General features: G+C 64.9%; 2 protein-coding genes across 3 annotated transcripts; one reads left to right on the forward strand and one right to left on the reverse strand.

Annotated features, from left to right (window-relative positions):
- Nucleotides 1-678: 678 nt before the first annotated feature.
- On the reverse strand, nucleotides 679-14,209 carry JRK (Jrk helix-turn-helix protein). Of its 2 annotated transcripts, none has more exons than XM_025450400.3 (2): nucleotides 14,145-14,209; nucleotides 679-11,859 (listed from the first exon to the last, which is right to left on the reverse strand). In XM_025450400.3, exon 2 carries the CDS (start codon nucleotides 11,411-11,413, stop codon nucleotides 9,788-9,790), a length of 1,626 nt encoding a protein of 541 aa, XP_025306185.3. In that variant the 5' UTR covers nucleotides 11,414-11,859; nucleotides 14,145-14,209; the 3' UTR covers nucleotides 679-9,787. The 2 variants fall into 2 exon arrangements, with proteins under 2 accessions (XP_025306185.3, XP_025306186.3); XM_025450401.3 differs by lacking the exon at nucleotides 14,145-14,209 and adding an exon at nucleotides 12,486-13,352.
- Nucleotides 14,210-20,090: 5,881 nt separating this feature from the next.
- PSCA (prostate stem cell antigen) lies at nucleotides 20,091-23,136 on the forward strand. Its single transcript, XM_025450987.3, has 3 exons — nucleotides 20,091-20,301; nucleotides 21,494-21,601; nucleotides 22,382-23,136. Exons 1-3 carry the CDS (start codon nucleotides 20,250-20,252, stop codon nucleotides 22,594-22,596), a joined length of 375 nt encoding a protein of 124 aa, XP_025306772.1. The 5' UTR covers nucleotides 20,091-20,249; the 3' UTR covers nucleotides 22,597-23,136.
- Nucleotides 23,137-24,322: the final 1,186 nt, after the last annotated feature.

The raw sequence follows: 24,322 nt of genomic DNA on the forward strand, positions 1-24,322 counted from the left end.
TGAGAGTCACCACACAGTGGGGCTCTATTAGGGTGATGAAAGGGACAGAGGAGGGATGATGGGCTTGCTGCCTCCCCGGACCAGGCCTGCCCCCCAAGGGGTGGGGCAGGAGGGGTGTCTGGCCTCTTGCCTGTTTCTCTGGGCCTAGGTCACCCACAGTAGTTGTTCAGTAAACGTCTGCTCACAGCAGGACCAAGCAAAAGACCCCAGTGCCTCCCACCGTGCCAGCCCCACCGCCCCCTGGCCGGTCCCTCCTGTAAGCTCAGCCACGGTCTTTCCCAGGCTCGCCTCCCTGTGGACTGGGCACTGGGTGGCTGAGGGCATGAGGAGGCAGGACGAGAAGGTCAGGCTGGGGCACCTCTCCCCACACCCCACTCCCCACATTGCCTCCTCTGGCTGCGGTCCCCAGGCGCCCGCAGCCCTGGGTGCCTCCCTTGAGCTGCCTCGCCTGCTACTGCTAGCCTCTCGGTGGCCTCACCTCTCCGCGGCCTCACCTCTCCGCGAAGGCTCCTCCACGCTCCAGGCCTGGACCATCAAGTCCCTGTGTTTGTTTCCTATAACCGTGTTTTTATTGTGGCAAAAGGTACACACGCTCCTTGGCATTTCAGTGCCGTTCAGCGGCACTGACTATATTCACGTTGTGCAACCCTCACCACCATTTCCGAACTTTTTTTTCACTCTAATCAGACGCTCTGTGGCATTAAGTGCCAATTCCCCATGGCCACTGGCCCTGGCGCTCCGTGGAGAGGCCCCAATAGAGCGCCTGGCAGGGCCACACGCCCCGGGGCCTCACTGGGGCTTCCAAGGAGGACCGGAGACCCAAGGGTCACACACCTGCCCCCAAAACAGTGGCCAGAAATCCTAACTCAGCCCCTACCCTGCTCCCCACTCCTGACTCGGAATCACCCAGGGCTGCCCAGATGGCGCCCAAAGTGAGGACAGAAAACGTGGATGCGAACGAGAGAGAGGCCCGTAACGCATTTATCACCTGGCAGCCAGGGAGCTGGAGAAGAGAATTCAATTAATTGAACACTTTAAGTTCAGTAAACAGAAAGGCTGTTTTATTGACTTAATTGTTTGAGCCGCAGTAAAGCGTGCGTGCGCCGCTCCCCTCCCATCCTTGGGAAGGGGTGGACGTGGCCGTCCCTGCAGGGCAGCGTCTTGCACGAATGACAGAGTGTTTCAGGAAAGAGGGGAGACGAGGCAGGCCGGGGGTGAGAGTTGCCCAGCGCAGGAGGGCGAGCCTGGCCGGAGGCTCCTGCAGTGGCAGCTGGCCCAACCGTCCCCTCCAGCCCCGGGCCCCTCCCGCTGGCACCTCCCCTTACCTGGCGCCCTGGCCCCTCTGCTGTTCTCACATCTGCTTAATTAAAGAACGAGGCACAGCGATAGCCCATGGCCTCATTTTTGAAGCCACAAATAAGAGAGATTCATGGGTGCCCTCAATAGAGCTGCTGGCAACGGGCATGTTCCTGAGCTGAGACGAAGTCTTGCGCTCTGGGCTCACAGGAAAAAAAGCACTTTATTAAAATTATTGCCCCATGAACAGGGACAGGGTGACTTATTCAAGCAGAAAGAGGAACGAGGCTGGGTCTGCCAGAGAAGCAGGAGGCCGGCCCAGGGACCCAGCACCGCCCACATCACGCGCTGCCTCAGGCCCCAGCCAGAACCTCTCTTCCCCCCAACCCCACCAAGGGCCCACACCTCCTCCCACTGGCTGTGTCCTTGGCCACCACTGCCCGAGCTGCCACGGCTCCTGTCCCTGCCAGAGGCCCGCCGGGGTGGCCAGAGCTCCCCCACAGGCCCCCACCAGTCTCTCCATGTTTGTCATCCCCCAGGTCCGGCCAGGACCCCCACTCTTGCCCCCTGCAGCAGCAGGGCCTCTGAGACCCCAAGTGGGAGGAGAACAAGTGGCTGGCAGAGAAGTGGGAGGGACAAGGGGCAGTGACGGCCAGCGAGGGGCAGGTGGGAGGGGCTGAGCTGGGGCAGGGCCGTCCCACCGCAGGGTTCAGCCCAGGACCCCAGAGAGGGTGATGGCAGGGACACAGGGCCCAGTGGGAGCGGGCAGGGAGGGCTGGCTCCTGGGGAGAAGGCGCTGTGGGCCACGCCACAGGTGTGTGGGGACCGCGAGGCTGTAGAGGGCAGGGGCGGCCCCCAGTGCCAGCCGATCCTGGCCCAGAAACCCAGGCCACAGACAGATGCGCAGCCGAGCTCCTCTCCTCAGGGTACAGGCCGACCCCTGCTTAGGGACCCCCACCCCAACCCCCCACGGCGTCCAGCTGCCGGCCGAGACCTGGGGCCTGGCTCAGGACACATCTGTCAGCGGGCAGACATGCAGACCGTCGGGGCATGGATAGGACACGGGGGCCTCCAGCCCTGCAGGGTCCCGCCCCGCCGACTGGAGTAATGAGCCCACTGAGCCCGGGGCAGGGGCAGCAACGGGGTGTGTGGCCTGGCCCTCTGGGCCCGGGAGCCACCTGCAGCCTCTGCAGGCCCCTGGCTCCCAAGGTCAAGGGCCCCCAGTACACACTCTCCTGCACTCCAACCCTGCAGGGCAGGTGCGCACACCCCACCTGGTCACAGCCTCCCTCCCGCCACCTGAGGCCCCCCCAGCCCAGCGAGCTCACGGTCCCCATTTCAGGATGGACCCTATGACAGTGGTTCCCAACCCAACACATAGGCCGGGCTGAGGCTTGCTCCAGTGGCATCTGGGGGCCTGTCTGCTTGAGCAGGGTGAGGAGTGGGCCCCACAGGGTGTCCCCAGGGGGTGCACTGGCCACACCCAGGCCCTGGAAAGTGAAGGGATGCTAGTCATGACTGCGCCCAGGCAATGGGGACCCGCCAGGTCCCCCCACCCAGTAGACCCAGAGCCCCGGGGCCAGGCACGCACCTCCAGCGGCAGGGAACGCGGCAGGCAGCCGCACCTGACAGCTCCGGCAACACAGCCGTGCCTGGCACGGGGCTCTGGCTCCCAGCGGGGGCCCACCTGGCAGCCACCCAGGGAGGGCACTGGCCTCTGGGCAGCCTCCTGACACGGCCCAACAGCCCAGGGCCAGCCCCCCTTCAGCCCCCCCATTATCTCCGACACACTCAGGCCCCTTGGCCCCTGGTACTACATGGGTCTCCACGGGGTGGGCAGCCTGGTGACCCTGGTGGGAACAGCACGGCTGCTCCATGGCCAGACTCCAACATGGTGTCCTTGGTGGGTTCCCCTGGCCTGTCCGAGGCTGCTCCAGGCCACTAGACCCAGTGAGCTCAGGTCCCAGGGGCACAGGCCATCCGGAGCCCCCCCAGATTCTCTCTCTCCTGGGCTTCCTGCTGTAGACTGGGGCGCTTAGTCCTGGAGTCACCCCGCAGACAGGTGAGGAGGCGTCTCTTATGGAGACAGGCTAGGGAAGAGCCAGAGAGAGGCCAGCGGGTGACAGGCAGCGAGGCCACCCTCTCAGGCCACCGCGACCCCACCTGCTGGGTGTCGTGTCCTGTGTGCCCTGCTACAGCCCCCCAGCCCCCATCTGTGCGTAAGCCCCCATTCCCAGCCTCAGCCATAGAACGCCAACGTGCCCTCCCAGGCCCACTTCCAAGCTCACCACCTCCATGAAGCCCTCTCTGTTTCCCACAAGCCTCTCCTGCAACCCCAACCTTCTGCTCAGCGGCTTGAGGGATAGCTGTCAGGCTACACTAATTCTGTCACCTCTGTCCCACCAGCCAGGCAGCCCCCAGACCCTGAAAACCTTCAAAAAGTCCAGTCAGTGACCCCACCCCACAACTCTGGGCCCAGGTGGCACTGGGAGAGCCACCTTTTGGCACCCGGCACAGGAGACTCGTGGGCTCCAGCTGGCTCCCGGCTCCAGGCTGGCTCCCATGGAACGGTGCTGCCCTGCTCCTCCCACGAGCATTTAGCTGGGGCACTAACTTGGGCTCCCTCTCCTCCTGCCTCCCTGGGCCTCTGGGGCTGAAGGGCGGGGTGCAGCACAGCCCGAGGCCTGGACGGAGCCAGCACGGGGCTTCCGCAGATGCTCCTCGGCTGCAAAAACCGCTGCCTGCCCTCGCCTTGCTGACATTCCTGCGCCGGCCAGTGTGGGGCCCACGATGCAGCCTGTCCTGACCTCCGGAGGCCCCCAGTCTAGACGGATGTCCACATGCGTAGAGGCCCGGGGGCTGGGTCTCCACTCTGAGCAGGAGGCTGGAGAACGTGGGCTGGGCTGGGGGGGCAGCCCGCCCCTCTTGGTCCCACCTGCCCGCCTGGACGGGCCCTCACCCCCGCAGCCCCCTTCCCGGGTTTCCCCGGGACCCAGAGGCCAGAGACGCTCATCGTGCTCCACCTGCCAGGCCAGGCTCCCTGGAAATTACCGGGGTGGGAAAGAGCATTGCTCTGGGTGCCGGGGGCTGGATTCCCCGCGGGTAGGGGGCACAGAAGTGCACACTGCCCCGTACGGGTGCCCGCAGAGGAGCGGCGTCTCCCCCCTGTCCATGACATGTGCCTCAGCGCCAAAATACAGAACAGGTTCTCTGAGGCAAGTTTACTGAGAAAAGGTCAATTTTAAATGAATCTGTGCCCAAAGTGCTGTGCAGCCCGCAACGGCAGGGGGGACACAGCGTCCCGGGGCTGCAGCCGGGCCTGCGCCATGGTGCAGAGCGGCTCAGGGCCCCGCCCCCTGCCCTGTGTGGCAGGGACACCCCGCTGCCCTCCGTGTGGGCCAGGAGGCTGCGCAGCCCCCGCGGGCAGGTGCGCCCACCTTCCTGCCCCGTTCACTTGCTGCTTTCACATGGTTTCGTCTAACTGAGCACTTACGCTTCCTTCCGGGATGGATTTGTTCACTGCTTTTGGGTTATCTCCTGAGTGCTTGCTCTCAGGCGGACGGGAATGCCCCTGGGACGCATGCCTGCTCCCCTCCTGCCGGAGCCCCCTTCGAGCAGCTGACACTCAGCACCTGTGAACGTGGCAAAGCCGACACGATCATACCATGGAACGTTATGTAAGCTCTGAAGGAGCCGCAGGGCACCGGGGGGCTCAGTCGGTAAAGCGTCCAACTCTTGGTTTTGGCTCGGGTCGCGATTGGGGTCCTGGGCACGAGCCCCACATCAGGCTCTGTGCTCAGCGGGGAGTCTGCTCCAGATTCTCTCTCTCCCTCTGCCCCTCCCGCTCGTGCTCACTCTCAAATAAATAATTCTTTAAAAAAAAAAAAAAAAAAAAAGCTGCAACCAGAAGAAAGGGTAGCAGGGGGTCGGTGCCCTAACCCAGGGGTGTCCAGGGGTCAAGCGCATGCCGTCTCCTCTCAGGACAGAACTACCTTCGCCGCGGCTCCTTGTTCTGGGTGGACTTGATCTGCCGTCTGGGTCACTTGCTCCGAGGGCAAAGGTGGGCCTTGCAGCCGCAGGTGTTTCTGTGTACCCAGAAATCGTTCACTCGCTTTATCTTGGGTGGACGTGGGCTCGGGGCCATGGTCTCCTCTGAGCACGCAGACCATGCCAGCCCTGCCCACGCCCTGCCACCAGCCTTGCTGGGCGCGCTCGGGCCCGGGGCAGCTTTCCCCACGTTCCCGCCTCTCCAACCCACTGTTCGTCCCACCGGACCTCAGCGAGACTGCTGATTTGTAGATGAACATTTCCCAATAAATCTGGGGGCTTGGGGGACACTGTTTTTTCTATTCCTGCCTACTGCCCTCTCCTCCAGGGCTCTGACGGCCTGCACCTGGGCGCCCCTGCGCCGTGTGGTCACCTGGGTCTCCAGGTCAGACAAGGTCGCTGGTTCTTCCTGCTGCTGAGCCCTTCTCGGGAACTCACTTCGGACCTTGTACCGTTCGGCCCCAGAACCCCACTCGGTTCTTCTGGAGGGTGGTAATTCCTATCTTCCCGTGGATGCTGTGGTCTGTGCCTTCCTACCCTCTGACCGTGCGCACAATGGCCAAGTTCAAGTCTCTACACAGCCGGTTCTGTAAAAGACTACCTTTCTCCTGGGGTCTGGGCCATTCTTCCTTGTTCTTTTCATGTTCAGGTGGGAAACGTCCTGTTAGGGCGCACGCTGCAGCAGTCTTGGATCCTGGTACTCTGCGGGGTCGCGTCACTGCTAGCCTGCAGCTTACCTTGTTTGCTGGTGCTGCACGGGGTGGGGGGGCTGCTTGTGCCTCGCCCGCGCCCCCTGCAGCCCCCCTGCAGCCCAGGGCTCGCCCACAGTCACCCTGGGAGGACAGTGGCTCCGGCAAAGCTGCTGGCCTGCTCCCTCCCACACCAGCTCTTGGGCTCCGCTCCTTGGTTGCTGAGTGCTATGTTTTCAGCAGTCACACCCTCGGCGTAAATGGTTCGGAGCCTAATCCAACAACTTTGGCTTCGAAAGAACAGCTCCTGAGATCCGCGTTGGAGATTTTTCCTGACCCACAGCCGGCCTACGGCTCAGCCTGTGTCACTGATGAACCCACCGCTCCTCCCACATGCTTTCTCTACAAGCTCCCCCTTTCACGAGCACCACTGAACCTCACACTCTGCTGCAAGTGGTCAGTCCTCTTGTGGAGGGAGGGGGACTGCGCCCCAGCCGCCTCTCCCCTGAAAGAACCTCTGAGCTGCAGCCCTGGCACCAGGCGCAGACACAGGGCTGCTCCTCTCTGACAGCTCTGGGGGTGGGGGGCCGCCCTCCTAGCCCCCCAGGGCTTGCCCCCGTGTGGAGCCCCCACTCCAGGACTCGAGGCCACCCTGCATCGCCTGCCTCCTCCCTCTACAAGCTGTGTCCTGGCAGAGGGGGGCTGAGGCCAGAACGTGGCTGCAGGCGAGGCCATGGTGCAGGGAGGGAGCCAGGAGACCCCGCCCGGCCCTCCCAGGCTGCTCCCTTGGCTTTCTGCAGCCACACTGCCCAGACGTCCTCGTGGCTGCTGGTACCTGTGTGACAGGGACCTGGCCCCAATCACAGGAACATAAGTCACCTGTGCCAGCTGAGGGGATGCTCAGGGGAAGCGGCGTGCTTTCTGCTTCTCCAGGCAGGAAGATGGCAGGGTGTCTATTGGAACTGTCCTGACACGGGAAGTGGGAGCCCCAGGTGACAGGTGGCACAGGAGCCCGGCACCCCGGATCAGCCTCCTGGACTTGCCGGCTACACCTGGGGCAGGTGGGAATCTGGCTTCTCTCTCCTGCCCTCATGGACCTACTAACACCCAAGCCACCTCAGCCCCTCACCTGTGTCCCAGCCTCCTCAGCAGTGTCCTGCCCTTGTCGATAAACCCGTGCTCCCTGGAGGCAGGACAGGGCCTTGATGACCACCCCCTGGCCTCAGGCTGAGCACAATGCCCGGCACACAGCAGGCACTAGATACCTGCCACACTCTAGGCTACACGATGGATGAAACGTGACAATGTTCACACGCCAAGAAAGCCCAGGAGCTGGCACCTGTGACGGCGTCTCCCCGAGCAGCTCAGGCTGGGCCTCGGGGCAGATCGCTGGACCCTGTCTGCCACACACTCTGCTTCCTGCGCACACGGGCTCCCAGGAAAGCACGCGGTCTGCCTCGTGGCCATCCCAACCCTGAGCTGCCTCCGACAGATCTCCTTCTGGCCCAGGTAAGACGAGCCAGAGGGTGCGAGCACGTCCCAACAGGATAGAGAGGCCCCCAGATGCCCGCTGACCCCACCGCCGGGGCTCTGGGCCTAGTACTTGGGGCGGGGGGGGAGCAGCGCCCAGGCTTCCTGAGGTGCTTCAACAGTGACCGGAGAGGGAGGGACGGGACTGGTCCCTCCCAGCTCCCGTCTCACCCCCAGAAAGGCCTCGGAAAAAGGATCCTGAGGCCAAAGCACTGACCATCCGTGCCTGAGAGTGCTGAACGAGGCAGCTGGGAAAGGTCCTGGGAGGACAGGTGGGTGCAGAGGTCTCTGGCAGGAGCACGGGGCACCAGGACGGGGGCGGAGGCGCTCACCAGCCGCTGGGCCACACGGCTCTGCAGACGGCCCTCCACGTGGCCCCGCAGCCGACTGCAGCCCGGGGCACCTGGCTCCGCCCGAGGCCCACGTGCGGGGAGGCACGCTGTCCGTCAGAGAGGGAGGCAAGCGAGGCCAGGCCCGCTGGGCCCCAGAACCTCCCGAGGAGCCTGAGGCTTCGACCTGGCTCCGTGGATGCTTCTGGAAGGAGCGCCCTGAGCACAGACACCCCTCAGGCCGTCTGGTGACAAGCAGTTACTGACCGGCCATGAGACGGCCGGGCAGGTGCTGAGGCAGGATGAGAATCCACAGCTTGGGGTCTACAGTCTGGACAAAGCCTCCCCAGGGGACCCGGGAGCCCACCTGTCCTGCCCCTGCTCGGCTCCAACCACCCCGCAGAGCCTTGCTGTTCAAGAGCCATACAGGCTGTGGGGAGACAGCTTCTCAGCGTCTGTCCACCTGCCCGTGCTGCCACTGCCGCCACCACCACGAGGTGAGGGCAGACGCCCCCGTGACTCTTGACACCTCACTTCCCGTGGCACCACAAGCAGCCGCAATTCAACAGCACGGGCCACACGAGTCCACTGTGGCAGCCAAGCACACAGGGGCAGATGTCACCCCGGCACAGGAAGGAAGCCGAGGGACAGTGGCTTAGCCCCAAGGCCGTGTGCCCCCAAGACTCCACAATGAAAACAGCCCTGCTAGGTTCCCAATCCTCACGTGCATTTAAAGCAGGAAGCACCATGTCCAGGGCGGCACCACGGCAGCAACGGCCGTCCCCCCAGGATTTGCGGAGACGTAATGCACGAACCAGACACTGCGTCCCCTCAGCCGCCAGGGGAGGCCCCAACAGGTGGAGGAGCCAGCAGGGTGGCCAGGCTGGAACCCGAAGGCAGAGCAATGAAACACAGTCACGGCCCAGAGGTGCGCAGGGAGGGTGCGCGCCTCTGCCTACGGTCCCTGCCAGCCTCAGCGTGGGTGGCGGGGAGCCTGTCGGCAGCCACGGGACAGACGCTCACGTCTTCCCACAGGCAAGCCAGGCACCCTGCTCTTCCTCGCATGGAGTACTGAGGGGCGAGCAGCCGAACACAGAAGCCCGACACTGCTAGAGATCTGACCGGCTCCCTTACTGCTGGGTCGCACGTACACACCTAAGACTAACTTCTGGACGCCTCAGCAAAACTCAGGAACAAACAGGTGGTAAGTGCAAACTCCCGGGGCACACGGGTGTCAGACTATGCCGCAGACCTGGAACCAAGCCCACACACGCCCAGGGGGCCACCAGCCTGTCCTCGGGGCAACCTGCAGGCCCGGGCAGTCTGCTTGCGTTAGGGGGCGCGGCCCCGCCCTGCCAACCCCGCGTGCAGCCCCCACGTCCTGCGGGGCCCAGCCCCAGGGGTGAGACACCCTGGTAACGTGGAGGAACTCTCAGGAGCCTGATGAGGCTGAGTGAGTCCACGGCAGTCACCAGCAGGGTGACAACGCACCACCCATAAAGCCACAAGCAGGGACGGCCTCCACACGGCAACCGAGCCACGAGGGAGGAACGCCAGCCCGTCATCTGGCTGTAGGCACTGCCGTCAGGTGGCTCAAGGGCAGGCTTTCCTCCCTCAGACAGACACCTCCACCCACGCGCGCAGCTCGGCCGGAGAACACAGGGCCAGAATCTACTGGCATGGTCCTGGGTTCTGGCCACGGGACGCTCCGGTCAGCTTCGGGTGTGGGGGGCCCTTCCAGAACGGTGGCTCACGTTCCCGTGCCAGGACGGAAAGCACAGTAAGCCCGCGATGACAGACACACGGGGATGGGCCATCCTGAGCGGCCGAGACCCCACACCGGGTGCCCCGACCTCCTGGGCCAGCTCCGGGCCACCCGCGTGGGCTGTGCGGACGTCAGTGCTCGCCGGCCGTGGACGAGCAGGGCAGAGGGGAGGCCTCCGGGGGGGTCTCGAGTTTGACCACGGCCCTGAGGGCCACGCGCCGCCGCTTCACCTGCCGCTGCCTGACAAACACTGAGCGCAGTGTGCGCAGCTGCCCCACCTCCTGTGCCGTGAAGCAGGGCTGCCCTTCGGCGAAGCGGACCACGGCGTCAAAGGACGCCGCCGCCTGCTCCCAGGCGGCCTCATCACCGTCCTTCTCGGCCAGCTCCAGGCTCCCCACAGCCGGGGCTGGGTCCTCCCCGGCCGCACAGCCTGGCCTGCTCTGCTCAGTGGCTGTGCCGCGGTGAAGCCGGCTGCTGGGGCAACCGGGGGCCTCCCTGCCCAGCTCCAGGATGTGCGCGAAAGTCTGATTGTGAGGCTTCACCTGGAGGCCATCTGGCTCCTCGTCAGAAGACGAGCCTTCGGCAAATGTGACCGCGGGCCACAGCTTCTTCCAGGCGCGGCTGAAGATGTGGCCTGGCACAGCACTCCAGGCGCAGGCCACGTTGAAGACGGCATCGTTGGTGCTGTAGCGGGGGTGGCAGCCCTGCAGCAAGCCGGGGGGGTTGAGGAAGTGCCTCATGAAATCCCTCCGAATGCCCTGGTCCATGGGCTGAATCAAGGAGGTGACACTGGCAGGCAGAAAGATGGTGAAGATGTTCCCGGAGACCAACTCGGCCTCCCGTGGCCGGGCGCGGGCGTGGTCCAGCAGCAGGATGGCTTTGCCGTCCTCGGGCAGACCTGCCGCTCTGAAGTGCTCCTTCACGGACGGGACGAAGATATGATGGAACCAGTCAGAAAAAATCTCCTTGTCCACCCACGCGTTACCCTGGGCCTTGTACGCCACAGGCAGGTGCTGGATGCCCCCGAAAGCCCGGGGGGCGCCGCATTTCCCAATCACCAGGGGTTTGATTTTGTGGGAGCCGGTGGCATTGGCGCACATCAGGACGGTCAGCCTGTCCTTGTTCTGCCGGACGCCGGGCGCCGGGCCGCCCTCCAGGCCGGGATTTGGCAAGCACCGCCAGAAAAGGCCGGTCTCATCAGCGTTGTAAACCTGCTCAGGGGACAGGCCGTGCTCCGCGGTCAGGCTCCGGAAAAACCCACAGAACTGCTCGGCCGCTCGGTGGTCGGCCCCCTGTCTTTCCCCGGACGCGTCCAGCTTCTTAATGCCATGTCTGGCCTTAAACCGCCACAGCCACCCTCCAGAGAACACGCAGGGCTCTGTCAGCTGCATCTGCTCATAGAAGTCCTTGGCCTTTTCGATGAGCATGGGGCCGGAGACGGGCACGCCCTCAGCGCGCTTGCCCAGGAACCACTCGTACAGCACGCGGTCCAGGTGCTCGAGCTTGGGCGTGTGCAGGGTGCGCCGCTGCTCCAGGGCCTTGTTGGAATCCGAGTTGGCAAAGAAACGGAGCAGCTGCGCCTTGTGCGCCTTGATGTCGTACAGGGTGGACATGCCCACGTTGTACTCCTGCATCAGCACCTTCCTGCTCTCCCCCTTCTCCAGCCGCGTGCAGATGTCAATCTTCTCCTTCAGGGTCAGCACCACCCTCTTGCGCTTCTCCCCCGGGCTCCTCCCGGCCGCCTGCTTGGAGGCCATTGGGGGTGGCTTGTCCCCAGCGGCTGGGGGGACACACACGGGGGGGGGGGTCCTAGCAGACTCCTTGCCCCCTCTCCTCTGCTCCCTCACCTGCCTGTCCCGTCTCACCGAGCCTGGGTCACCATGGGCACAGCCTCTCCAGCCTCTCCTTCGTTCCCCCCTCCAGTGTCAGCCGCCCCTCGCCCCGGCTGTTGCTGGTCTTCCGGGCTCCCCGTCCTCTCTGCGGGAGGGGACACTGGCACACGGGGGGGTTCCTGGGGGACCTGTCCACCTGCTGGAACCTCTGGCCTTCTCTGAGGCGGACGGTGGCAGCTCCTTCCTTCAAACGTGGACCATCGAGTACCGGGGTCCTGGGGACTGGTTTCTGGTTGAACAAGGTTGTGCGGTCTGTGCTGGGGACGCCTTTCTGGGCTCACAGTGCTGTCTCGCCCAACGTGCTTTAGGAACTGGAAAGCACAACAGAGGAAGAAAGGACGTCACGGACCGTGTACCTGGGCCACCTGCACGCAAGTGCTCGCTACCTCGGGCACGCGGGGAAGCTGCAGCAGAGCGTCGCAGGGGTGACCAACACGGGAGCCGGCCGAGGGGCGTGATGTCTGGGAGGCCGCCCAGCTGCGCAGCGACCTCCCGGTCAGCACGGCTCCTTCCAGCTGGACGCCTCCCTGTGCTGCTGAGCAGACGCGCGGGGCAGAGTTGAGACATCCTGGCTGGATCCTTCAAGAGCCGCCCCTGCTGCGCCTCGCCGGCTAAGACGCCACCATCCTCCAGCCCGTGAGGAGTAGAGGGCTGTTGCCCTGACAGTGACCGCCCCGCTGGCCTACTCAGCGCAGTTTGCTGGCAAGGTCGTCTGCCGCACAGCCTGCGTGTCCCCTCACTTCCTTCATGACCTGACCCCCCGCCTGTCATTCCGCTCCCACCCGGGAGGGATGGTCGGTCACCAGGGCGCCCACTACAGCCAGCTCGCTGCCAGCCATCATGTCCCGCAGCGAAGGGCGTGCAGGACTCATGGGTGGGCTTCCAGCAACTCCCCACCCCGCCTGCCACCCAGACCCTTACAGTGGCTGTGTCCTACCTGTGGGGATGCTGAGGCCCCGGGACCACTCGTGCAGCCCCTTGAGACCACAACTCAAGAAAAATGAAGTTTATTCAAATGTAGGGACAGCACCAAAGATGGACCGTAGGCCCGTCTCCAGCCAGGCCAGCTCTGGGCACGTCCTCCCCGAGTCAGCCTCCTGGCCATGTGAGCGCGCTGCTCCTTCAGGGATCCTAGCTGCATCCTACTTACTGGGCACGAGTAACTGCGGAGAAGGAAAGGCCTCGACTGCCTTGCGATGCCTCAGCAGCACAGGAAGAGGACCAGGGACTAACTCAGAGCACAGCAGGGGGGGCGGGGGAGGGGGAGGGAGGAACTGGGGCTGCAGGCTCCCTGTGGATGCCTCCCCGTCCTGCCCTGGGGGGTGTGCAGGGGGACGGGTCCAGCTCTCCAGACATACTTTTTAAGCTGAAACCCACATATTCTGATGTTCTGAAACAACTTCTTAAACCAAAAGCTAACTAACCTCGCAGAGCAAGAGAATGAAGGAGGTGTCCGTGTGTGGATTCAAAGCCAGCACTGAAGCCGGGCCACAGAACACAGGGCGTGGCGGGGGGGGGGGGGCATAGAGGGGGCAGGAGGGCAAGGAGGGCGCACCCCCTCACAGCTGCACCCCTGCACAGCTCCCTTGTCCTTCCAGGGAAGAGGGAACCTTAGACCCGGCCTGAGGAGTTAAGGAGAAGGAAGTGGAGCGGTGGGGGCAGGGGGGGCCATCTGGAGAAAAACTAAAGAGAAGAGGTACTCTGGATACCACCGAGGAAGATGGGAAGGCTCCAGGGGGCAGGAGGGCTGAGGAGGGAGTGCTGGGGGCACCTGCTGGGGACATGGGGCAGGAGGGGGTCCTGGAGGGCTGTCGGGGGGGGGGGGTCTTGGGGAGCTGTCTGGGGGGGTCCTGGAGGGCTGTGGGAGGGTCCAGGGGGGCTGCCCGGGGCGGAGGTCCTGGAGGGCTGTGGGGGGGTCCTGGGGGGCTGCCCGGGGTGGGGGTCCTGGGGGGCTGTGGGGGCGTCCTGGAGGGCTGCCTGGGGTGGGGGTCCTGGGGGGTTGTGGGGGGGTCCTGGGGGGCTGTCGGGGGGGGGGGTCCTGGAGGGCTGTGGGAGGGTCCAGGGGGGCTGCCCGGGGGGGGTCCTGGAGGGCTGTGGGGGGGTCCTGGGGGGCTGCCCGGGGGGTCCTGGAGGGCTGTGGGAGGGTCCTGGAGGGCTGCCCGGGGGGTCCTGGAGGGCTGTGGGAGGGTCCTGGAGGGCTGCCCGGGGCGGGGGTCCTGGAGGGCTGTGGGGGGGTCCTGGGGGGCTGTCGGGGGGGGTCCTGGAGGGCTGTGGGAGGGTCCAGGGGGGCTGCCCGGGGCGGGGGTCCTGGGGGGCTGCCCGGGGCGGGGGTCCTGGAGGGCTGCCCGGGGCGGGGGTCCTGGGGGGCTGCCCTGGGGGTCCCGGCGGGCAGCGCAGGCCGCGGCGTGGCGGGAACCGGGCCCGTGCTCCGGCAGCGTTTCCTCCGCGGGGCCGCCCGGGGCAACGGGACACACCGGGAAGGGAACAAGGGAGACGGTGCGCACCCCGTGGCCCACCCTCCGCGCCGCGGGGCCGGGACAGAGGAGCCCGCCCGGGAGCCCGCCGCCCCCGCCGCCCCCGCCGCGGCCCCCCTCACCTGCCGACCCACCGCCGCCGCCGCCGCCGCCGGAAGTGCCCCGCTGTCCCCGCCCCCGGCCCGCGCCCGCCTCCCCGGCCGCTTCCGGGACGCTCTAGGCGGCGGGAGGACTGGGCCGGCCTCTCGGTGTCCGCGCGGGCCGCGCCCCGCCCCCTGCACCTGCCGCTCGGGCGCCCCTGCCGGAGCCGCGTCCGCTGTGCGCTGCGGGACCCGGGGCTCCTGCCCACCCGGCGGGCAGGGGCGCGGCGGGGCGGGCCCTTCCCTCCGTGAAATGCGGCGGCCGGCGCGGCTTTCGTGCCCCGGGGCCGCGTCCTCAGCTGGCGCCGCATCCACGCGTGATGGTGACGTGTGCGACTTCAGAGCTCGCGCCACCTGCCCTGGGCCTGACGCCGTCGTGAGCGGAGCCCGCTGGGGGCCCTGGGATGGGGCGAATGCGGCTTGCGTGGCGGGGACAGATGAGCCCTTGGAGCCCAGCGAGCCCCGGGAGGCCGACCCGTGTCCCCCACACACCCCCGCCCCAGAACCTAGGGGTCCGTGACCTCAGGTGGCAGCAGGGGCTTTGCAGATAGGGTTAACTTAAGAGTCTTGAGATGGGGAGATGATCCAGATTATGGGGTGGGGGCAGGCAGTGTAACCACGGGGTCTCGTGGAGGCGGGGTGGGGGGACAGTCGGGGAGCATCTGTCGGCGGGAGCAGAGGACAAGAGGAAATGTCACGAGACACACAGGTCGGAGTGTGTGCTTTGCAGGTGAGGAGGGGCTGCAGGCCGAGGAGCCTCCAGGAGGAGCAGGGCCCTGCCCCCGGGTGCGGTACTTCAGCCAGCGGAAGGCCTAGTGTTTGTCACACAGCCACGGGGCCTGAGAGACTTCCATAGCCCCCCCATTCACTTTCTGCCCTGGCCCCCCCCACAGGATTCCCCGCCAGCCCTCCCCACACCCTCGCCCCAGGTGACCTGGCAGTACCAGTGGGCACCAATGTCCCAGCTCCCCCCCCTGCCAGGACCCCTCTGGGGAACCCTCCCCATACCTCCGTGTGCACTGTCCGCATTTCCAGACCCAAGTCCTGACGCCGCCCAGACTTGCCCCTGCCCCACGCTCCCCACCTCTGCGGTCACACGAGCCGTCCCCACCCCGCCCGCCCGATTGACCAGCAGCCCTGCCCAGCCCCACCCTCCCCACCGGCCTCCCCACCCCCACGGCTGCTCTGTCCCTGGCGCCGGCCCAGGTCGCCTCGCTTCTGTATTCCCCCCATCAGCCATTGATGAAGCACCCCAGAACTCAGTGGCTCCAAACAGTAACCATTTTGCTGCATATGGTTCTGTGGGTCAGGAATTTGGGGATGCTAGAATCAGATGTGTTAGGAGAAAACGGGACTGAGCAGGGTCTCCTGGGGCAGCCAGGTGGCCCCCCCCCAGGAAGGCTGGCTCCATCCTGTGTGTGACAGTCTGCTGCCACCTCGTGGACACGGGATTGCATGCACCTCCCAGACCCTGCACGGGCTCCCATGGTCACCTGGGGACCAGCTCTGGCGGAGAAGGGGGCAGAAAGGGAGGAGGAGGAGAAAGAACTGGTGTCTCCTGGGAACTGGCACCCCCATCACCCCCAATGCACAGGACTGAGCCCCCTGACTACACCTGATCACCACAACAGCCTCCCCATCCCTGTTCACAGCCAGAGTGACCTTGAGAGCATCAGTGGGCCCCCGTCCCCCGACCGGCTTCCCAGCGGGCCCCAGAATGGTCCCCAGCAGGCCGCACCACATCCGCCTCTCACCGTCCCCTCCAAGCCCACAGGAGTTCCTTCCCAACGGGTGGTCCCTCAGCTCGCAGGCCTCCCCCAGGAGCAGAGCCTCTCACCCAGACTCTGGAGGCCTCAGGTGGGGACACATCACTAGCCAGTCCCTGGAGGGGGCTCTTGGGGTGACAGGTCTCTCCTGGCAAGGAGGGGGGCCTCGGCTCCAGGCGAGGGTGCCTGTGAATTCCATACCCTGTGGCCATGGGGCGGCGCTGCCTGAGGCAGGCGGGGTGTCCTGGGCTCAGTGACCCCCATCCAGGAGGGAGGGGAGTGGGGCAGAGAAGACGGACCAGGGAACGAGCAGGGGGCTGGACTGAAGGCCACAGGCAGGGCGGGGGGGAGGTTGAGGCAGAGCCACGGACGGTGCCAGGATGCCTTGGGAGAACCAGGGGCCCAAAGCCCTTCGCAGGATTACAGGTGGACGGGCACCCGGGCTGGCAGTGGGTGGGCCGTGGGGGCTTGGCCACGGTGGGTGGCGGGTCATACGCAGGCCCCCAGGGCCCCCCGTGGGACCTCAGTACGCACACACACAGCTCGCTAGATGCCTTAATCCCAAGAACCCAAACTGGGAGTCCAGGCCCTGAGCACGCTTTCTCCCGACTGTCCGTGGTCTGGCAGCGTGCCGATCCCCCTCTGGGTTTTACGAATGCGCTTTTCTAAAGGCAAGGTCTACAAAAGTGGAAGGTGAAGTCAGTGGTGGTTTTGTCATTAACATACCATCTTTATTTTTTAAATTAATTCTGCATAAAATGAGGTCCCTGGGGGGCTCAGTGGTTTAGCGCCTGCCTTTGGCCCAGGGAATGATCCTGGAGACCCCGGATCAAGTCCCACATCAGGCTCCCAGCATGGAGCCTGCTCCCCCCCCGCCCCCACCTGTGTCTCTCTATGTCTCTCATGAATAAATAAAATCTTTAAAAAAATAATTCTGCATAAAATATAATATTCGCCCAAAATAGTGTCCACTCAAGTGTGGGACAGGGCCATGGTCAGCGACCGCCCCCTCCCAGGGCCTGGCCCTGATGCCAGTCCCCACCCCCCACCCCCACCTTCCCTCCTGGCAACGGGGGAGAGGGGAATGTGAGAGGGCGGGATCTCAAGAGAACCCAACGGGTTGGGCGGGTCGGTGGAGAGCCAAGAGAGAACAGGAAAATCTGGGGCCCAGAAGGTGACAGCAGAGCAGAGGAGAGGACGGGGGCTAAGCATGAGTCACATAGGAGCCACACCCTGACCCCGTCCACTGCCGGGAGGGGCTGCAGGGAGTTGTGCCCTTTAGCGACAGAACTTCCCAGGAAATGGGACACGGGGGGATCCAGGCTCGGTCTAGGCTGAGGGGCTGCACTCAGTGTGTGCCCAAAGCACGGATGGTGGGCCAGGACGCAGTCAGGGACCGGGGCAGGTCCTCTGGGTGACCGGATCAGGGCTTACATGGTGAGCAAGGTCAGAGTTCAGACTGAACCTAGTTCAGGCCTGGTTTGGGGCTGAGGTGAGAGGTCAGCCTGCGACCGGGGGTGGAGTTTAATACCCGAGTCTAGGGCGTCCCTGCGGTGGCTGCAATATTTGAGCCAAGGCTCCCAGGCCAGCGGCCCAGTCAACTCAGGCTGTTGTAACAAAACACTCCAGACCGGGTGATATAAACAACACGGTTCGTTTCCCACGGCTCCGGAGGCTGCAGGTCTGAGGTCGGGGTGCCAGCAGCGTCGGGGTCTGGTGAGGATCCACTTCCTGGCCTGCAGACGGCCCCGCTCTCGAGGTGCCCTCTCGTGGTGGAGGGAGCTCCGTGTCTGATCTTATCAGGGCACGAACCCCATGGCGGGGGGGCCCCCACCCTCATGACCTCATCGGAACCATCACCTCCCAGAGACCCCACCTCCAAACACCATCACTTCGGGGTTGGGCCTCCAACATAGGAATTTTGGGCGCGGGGAGGGACATAACTCAGACCGGAGCAAGGTACACCCATTCCATCCCAACAGCCCCGAAGTCCTAACTCATTTCAGCGCCAGCTCAGACTAGTAAAGTTCGAAGGTCCGTCTGGGACCATGTGAATCAGGTCTGGGCGAGACTAGGATCCTCCAACTGGAAACCTGGGCGAGCAGACAAGTCGTGTGCTTCCAGAAGACAGCGGAGACGCCAGCAGGGCCACCGCCTCCCATTCCCCAAGGGAGCAATGGGAAGGAAGGAGGCCGTGGGGGATCCCAGGCAAGCCCCGGGGCCAGCCAGGCCGACTTCTTTGGCTCCTCAGACCCCAGGCAACCCCGTTTGGTCTGATTCTCTGCCCTCCGTACCCACCCGCTCTGGGCGGGCCCCCATCCCTGCGGGTCTGCCCACGACAGGCTGGCCACGTCCCCGTAGCAGGGTGTACTGTGCGGGGTGCTGAGCAGCATTGTCGGCCTGCACCCCCGGGAAGCCACTAGCAGCCCCTGCTGGGACACGGCACATCTTCAGGCATCACCAAACGTCCCCCGGGCACAGAAGGACCCTGCTTGAGAACCTCGGCCGCAATCCCCGCATATCAAATCAGATTGACAAACATTTGTGCACCTGTCAATATTTGAGGAATGAATGTTTCGGGCTGGTCCTAGGTGCTGGGTGCCTTGAATAAAAAGGCAGATAAGAAAGGCTCCAGGGCAGGGCACCCCTAATCCCGGGGAGGGAGCTGGGGGTGAGCAGACAGGCAGACTGCCACACATGAAAACGGTGAAGTCACACACGTTGTGCCCTGTGCCGCACCTGAGTGATGGGACTGGGGCTGCAGTGGGGGTGTCCAGGGAGAAGGTTCTGACTGGCCAGGAAGGAGGCTGGCAGAGGGGCCACGCTCCCCCACCCCGCAGTGACCCTGAGCAAGGTCCTGGCCCTCTTGGGGCCCCAAGCTCCTCACCTGCCAAGGGAAAGAGCCCCCCCAAGGAGGGCCCAGCACGATGGGTGCTGGAGGGGGGCGCTGTGCAGAAAAGGCTCTAGAGGCGCAGCGAATCCCAGGGAGCCCAGGGTCTCACCCCTGCCCCACATCACTGCGTTATCCTGATCCAGGACTCACGGTGAAGGGGTGGGAGCTGCCCCCCGCCAGGACCTGGGGCACAGAGCCGGCTCCCCGAGCCAGTGCCCTGCCAGCAACATGTGCTCGGCCTTGCTGTGTCCCAGGGGCAACCCCAGGACAGCGAGGTCAGATGAGAAAGTGAGGTCAAGATGCCCACCCCCCAGAGCCAGAAGAGCATCGGGAAGGGAGAGGTGCTGCCCCCACCTCTGGGAGGGACCTGCCAGCCCCCCGATGCGTGGGGTCAGCGGTGGTGGGCGGGCCCGTAGCTGCCAGCAGCCAGCTGCACACTCTGGGGTGCATGGGGAGGCTGTTTACAAAGGGAGGATCATGTTTAGAGGGGCCCCAGGCCAAGAGCAGCAGGAAGCCACCGACCTCGGGGCTTGGAGGGACGGAACAGTTACCACGGGCTGGCCAGGGCTGGTGGGCAGGGAGGAGGCCGGTCCTTGCACACGGCCACTCACGGCCCCTGCAGCCGGAAGACACGGCCCGGCCTCTGCACGTCCTGCCGGGGTCTCCAGCCAGAGGGAGCCCTTCCCGCCCCTTTCTGGGCGCCAGGGCACAAGCAAGGAGGAGAGTGGGCCTGGGCGCAGACAGCGTCCAGCCTGGTGCCGACCCCCGTCCTCCTCCTCCTCCTCCTCCTCCAGAGGCTGCCAACGCTCGATTTCGCAGACTCCCTTGCAGCTAAAGCTCCGTGTTGTGTGGGGACTAAGTAGGGTCTGGAGGGTGCAGCGTGCACCCGGCCGCACACGTTTCCCCGCACCACATCTGTGCACTCAGGCTGTGCCGGGCGCCCTCCAGCCTCCGGGCACTTCCCCGACCAGCCTCCCTGCCACCCCCCCCCCCCGTGGCACCTCTCGATGCAGCCATTCGAGGCCTGTTGCCCCTGGGCCACCAGGAGGCCTGGGAGCAAGAGCAGCTCCGAGGGAGGCTGGCCCTTGACCTTGGCTGAAGGGCCAGGAGAATGAATGGTTCTCAGGAAGGCAGTCACCCTCCTCGGGCCTCACTGCGCCCCCTGGGGTGGCTGGGATCCGGCCGTGGGTGGGGAGGGTGCCCCTGCCCCGTGGCAGGCCCTGCCTCCCGGAAGCAGACAGGAGGACAAAGGGAGTGGTGGGTGCAGCCTGGCAGGGTGGCCGGAGATTGGGATCTGCCCGCCCTGCAGGCCTTGCTGGCTGTGGGGAGCCCGTCCGTGTTGACAGTGGGCTGCGGAGCCTCCCCCTTGCTGGTCAAAGCAATATAAAGCCACCCTGAGGTCCAGGCCACCGCTGCCCGCTGGTGACCATGAAGGCCGTCCTCCTCGCCCTGCTGGCAGCTGCCTTGGCCCTGCGGCCAGGTGAGACCTCCGCCACCATGGGGCGGGGCCGTGGGAGCTGGGATGGGTAGGGGCAAGCCAGGGAGCCCAGAGGGGCACCCAGAGAGAGGACCCACCCAGAAGGACAGAGAGAGGAGCTGGAGGTGGGGGGACAGGGAGGAGGATGCCAGGTGGCAGGTAAGCGAGGCAGCAGCCGGATGAAGGGGCTTCGGTCCTTGCCGGTGTCCCCCTCAGGGCAAGTGCAGGAGGGACTCACCCAGAGGCAGGCAGGGCACGGGGCTTCTAGTCCTTTACCCGCCGTGGCGCGGGCCCTGGCTCTCCGACGGCCAGACCGCCAGACAGCGGCGCAGGGAACCTGCAGGGTTGGGGGAGGCACTGGGGAAACGCCTCAAGGTAAGAAGTGCCACAGAGGCAAGGAGGGCAGAATGGGGTGGGGGGGGACCCTGGGGGGCATCCCAAGAGCACCTGGGGCCTCTCCCCAGGCCCGGCCCCGGGTCCGCTGCAGGGAGCCAGGACAGCAGACACAGGCCATGGAAACCGGGCAGGCCTCTGCTGCTCTGGTCCCGACACCGGGCCCAGCTGGGGCTCTTCCCGCCTTGGGGCGTCCCTAAACCTCTTAGAGCCTTAGCTTCCTCCTCTGGGAAGTGGGGATCATTGACGATGGCCCCCAAGGCTGCTGGGGGTCGGCTCGTGTGTGGGCACAGGGCTGGCTGCACGGGGCTGGCATCCCAGCTCCATCAGTGTGCTGACCGGAAGGGACCGCATCATGACCGGCACCCAGGGGCCCACGCAGGGTCTCCTGGCACCGGGGACGCCTGGGAAGGGTTGGGGGCTGGGGGGCTGGGCTGGATTCACACAGGCTGTTAGAGACCGTGATGGAAGGGCCTGGATGGTGGCACGAGCGATCCTGGGAGGGGTCCTGCCCACCCCGCCGCCCTCAGCTGCCTAGCGCTCAGCTGGGCCTCCTGCCAAGTGGGGTGAGCCAGTCCCCGCCCTGGGGCGTGTACGCCCTTCCCTCTCAGACCACAGGCTGGGGCACGAAGGGTGGATTCCCGGCGCCATGGCAGCAAGTGGGCAGAGAAGCCTCCCTGGTGACACCCTGGGGCCGTCCCGGTTTGCAGTGGGCTCTTGTGCTCTTGCGCACTCTCAGCACCTGGAAGGTGGTGCTTCCGCACTCTGTGGGAGGGCAGCCTCTGAGCACCCCGCCCCGCAGGCACCGCCCTGGAGTGCTACTCCTGCAAGGCCCGCGTCAGCAACCAGGACTGCCAGCGCGTGCAGAACTGCTCCCACTCCGAGACGCAGTGCTGGACCGAGCACATCCGTGAGTGGCCCTGCCGCCCCCGCAGTCCTCCCGTGACCTGCCCAGACTCTCCCAGGGCTGGGTGTGGCTCTGCCCTGCCTCCCGCCATCCCTTCTACTCCCTGCACACACCCCCGGTGGTAGGGGCTCAAAAAACCTCCTGTCCACCTGCTGACTTCATCTATCCACCCCCAGATACAGGTGGTTAGCTTCCCATCCATTCATCCCCCCGTCCCTTGTCTGTCTGTCCATCACTCAACCCTTTACCGTCCATCCCCCTTCCATCCCTCCTTCATCCATCCATCCCCCCTTCCATCACTCATCCATCCCCCTCCTTCATCCATGCATCCATCCATCCCTCCTTCATCTATCTATCCCCCTTCCATCACTCATCCATCCCCTCTTCTGTCACTTATCAATCCCTCCCATCACTCATCTACCCATCCATCCATCCATCCATCCCCTCATCACTCACTCATCCACCCATCCATCCCCTCCCTCATCCACCCATCCATCCTTCCTTCATCCATCCATCCCCCTTCATCCATCCACCCATCCATCACTCATTCACCCATCGCTGCATTTGTTCACTCATCAGGCATGTTGAGTGCCCAGCAGGTCTGGCCGGGCATGTGGACATGGATGAGGCCAGGTGCCTGCCCTGACACTGCTGGCAGTCTGGAGTTGACTACTCTAGAGTTTCAGTTAGAGTGGGGACAGGAAGAGGGCCATGGGCATGGGGACAAGGCCAGGTGGGTGAGCATCCAGGACCCAGCCCTAGCTGAGCGGCCCTCACTCCCAGGTGCGGTTGGCGTCCTGACCCTCATTAGCAAGGGCTGCAGCTCGCACTGTGTGGAGGACTCGCAGAACTACTACGTGGGCAAGAAGAACATCACGTGTTGCTCCACTGACCTGTGCAACGCCAGTGGGGCCCATGCCCTGCAGCCAGCCACTGTCACCCTGGCACTGCTCACTGCTCTCGGTGGCCTGCTGCTCTGGGGCCCTGGCCGGCTGTAAGATCCAGGAGGACCCCGCTGTCCCATGCTGGGCATTGATGTCCAGGGGCCCAGAGCACTCTTCACACACACCTGGCCCAGTTGAGGCTCCTCCGAGACCCTAACTCAGCTTGGACCGTGCCCCTCTGCCTTCTCCAGCCTTCTGTGGCTCCCCCCACGAGCCCTGCCCAGCTCCTACTGCTCAGCAGGCTGGGTTCTATTGCTGTGGCACTGTCCCAAATGAGTAGAACCCAGCCCGTACACAGTCTGTCCAACCCCCAGGCTCCAGCCTACCCCACAACCCTCGCTCAGGCATCTCTTCCTCCAGGAAGCCTTCCCTGCCCACCCCCTCCGTCAGCTAAGCCATGTCCCACCCATGGTGTCCCCCACCACCAGCAAGTCGCTGGCACTCAGGAGGGCCCCATGAAGGCTGAGGGGTGTAAGGTCCCACAGGTCCCAAAAGATGAGGTGTGGAAGGGGGTTCCAGCTCCACATGGCCATGGGAGTCCTGGGGCAGGAACCCCAGCACAGGGTAGGCCCTTAATAAAGTCCCCTTGACTTAGCTGCAGAGAGCTCCATTCTTGCATGCCCCTGCGTGGGGTCAAGGCTGGGGTGCAGGCCTGTGTTGGGGTGCCACCTGGCCCTGTGTCCATGGGCTGTGGCCACGTCCTTGGCCAGCCACGTGGGGTGGAGCTCTGGCCTGGCAGGAGCACGTGATGGGCGCCTGGAGGGAAGCAGCATCCTGGGGATCCCGGCTCTTGCAGTGTGGCCTCACTCATGTCCTTCGACCTCTCTGAGCCTCAGACACTTACCTGTGACCCCTCTGTGCTGTGAGAATTGAGGATTCACAGGACACGGGTTTCTGGGTGGGAGGGGCTGCTGCTGAGTGAGGTCCCCACGGCGGCCCCGCCCTGTCCTTCCCCTTCATTTGAGGAGAGCCCTTCCGTCTGCTTCTTAAATTTTTTTTTGTCTGTTGTAAGTTCTCCAAATCCACAGTGAAAAAGTCAAACTACGCTGAAGGGTCCCCAGCAGACGGGCCTCCCCGCCCCCGACCACCTGTCCTTCCCTGCTCTAGGAGCCCCCATCACTCCTCTTGGGGCTCCCTTCAGAGTACCTGTGGCCTGGGGGAGGCCACCTGAGGGGGGTGGGCCGTGAGGGCCGCGGGCCAGGGCGGGGACCTGCATGAGGTGCTTCTGGTCCTGGTCCAAGACACACACCAAGTGGTAGCTGCAGCAGGATTCGAACTTGGGATCTGGAGCTCTGGGTGGGGGCGGGGCAGGGTCACACTGCCCAACATGGCAGGGCCAGAGGCTCCGAGTCTCCCCCAGTGTGTCCCAAGGCAGGACACCAGGTCCCAGGGTCGCACCGTTGGGAGGGCAGAGTTCCCCACTGCGCCCTTCCCAGCCCAGGCGCCCAGCTCCTGTTGGGGAGTTCTGGGCCATGGCCTCTGCCACGATGCCCCTCTGACTCCGGTCCGGGGTCTGATCGAGGGCCCAGAGTTCAGGGCCAGGCTTCTGTTTCCTGGGAGGGCACCACAGACCTGGGGTCCCTGGGCAGACCCTTAGGCCCATCGGGGTCTGGCCCGGGCTGGAGCTTGGGCGGACAGCAGATTGAGGACTGGTGGACACCAAGGACGGGGCTTCCAGTGGAACTTTGTGCCTCCCTCCTGTGGGACCCAGGCCTGTTGACTCTGTCCCGGTGACCACAGAGGACACTGGGTGCATCTGCCCAGCAAACAGTTGCGGAGC

The sequence above is a fragment of the Canis lupus genome, chromosome 13 (assembly GCF_003254725.2).
Source record: "Canis lupus dingo isolate Sandy chromosome 13, ASM325472v2, whole genome shotgun sequence".
NCBI classification, from domain to species: domain Eukaryota; kingdom Metazoa; phylum Chordata; class Mammalia; order Carnivora; family Canidae; genus Canis; species Canis lupus.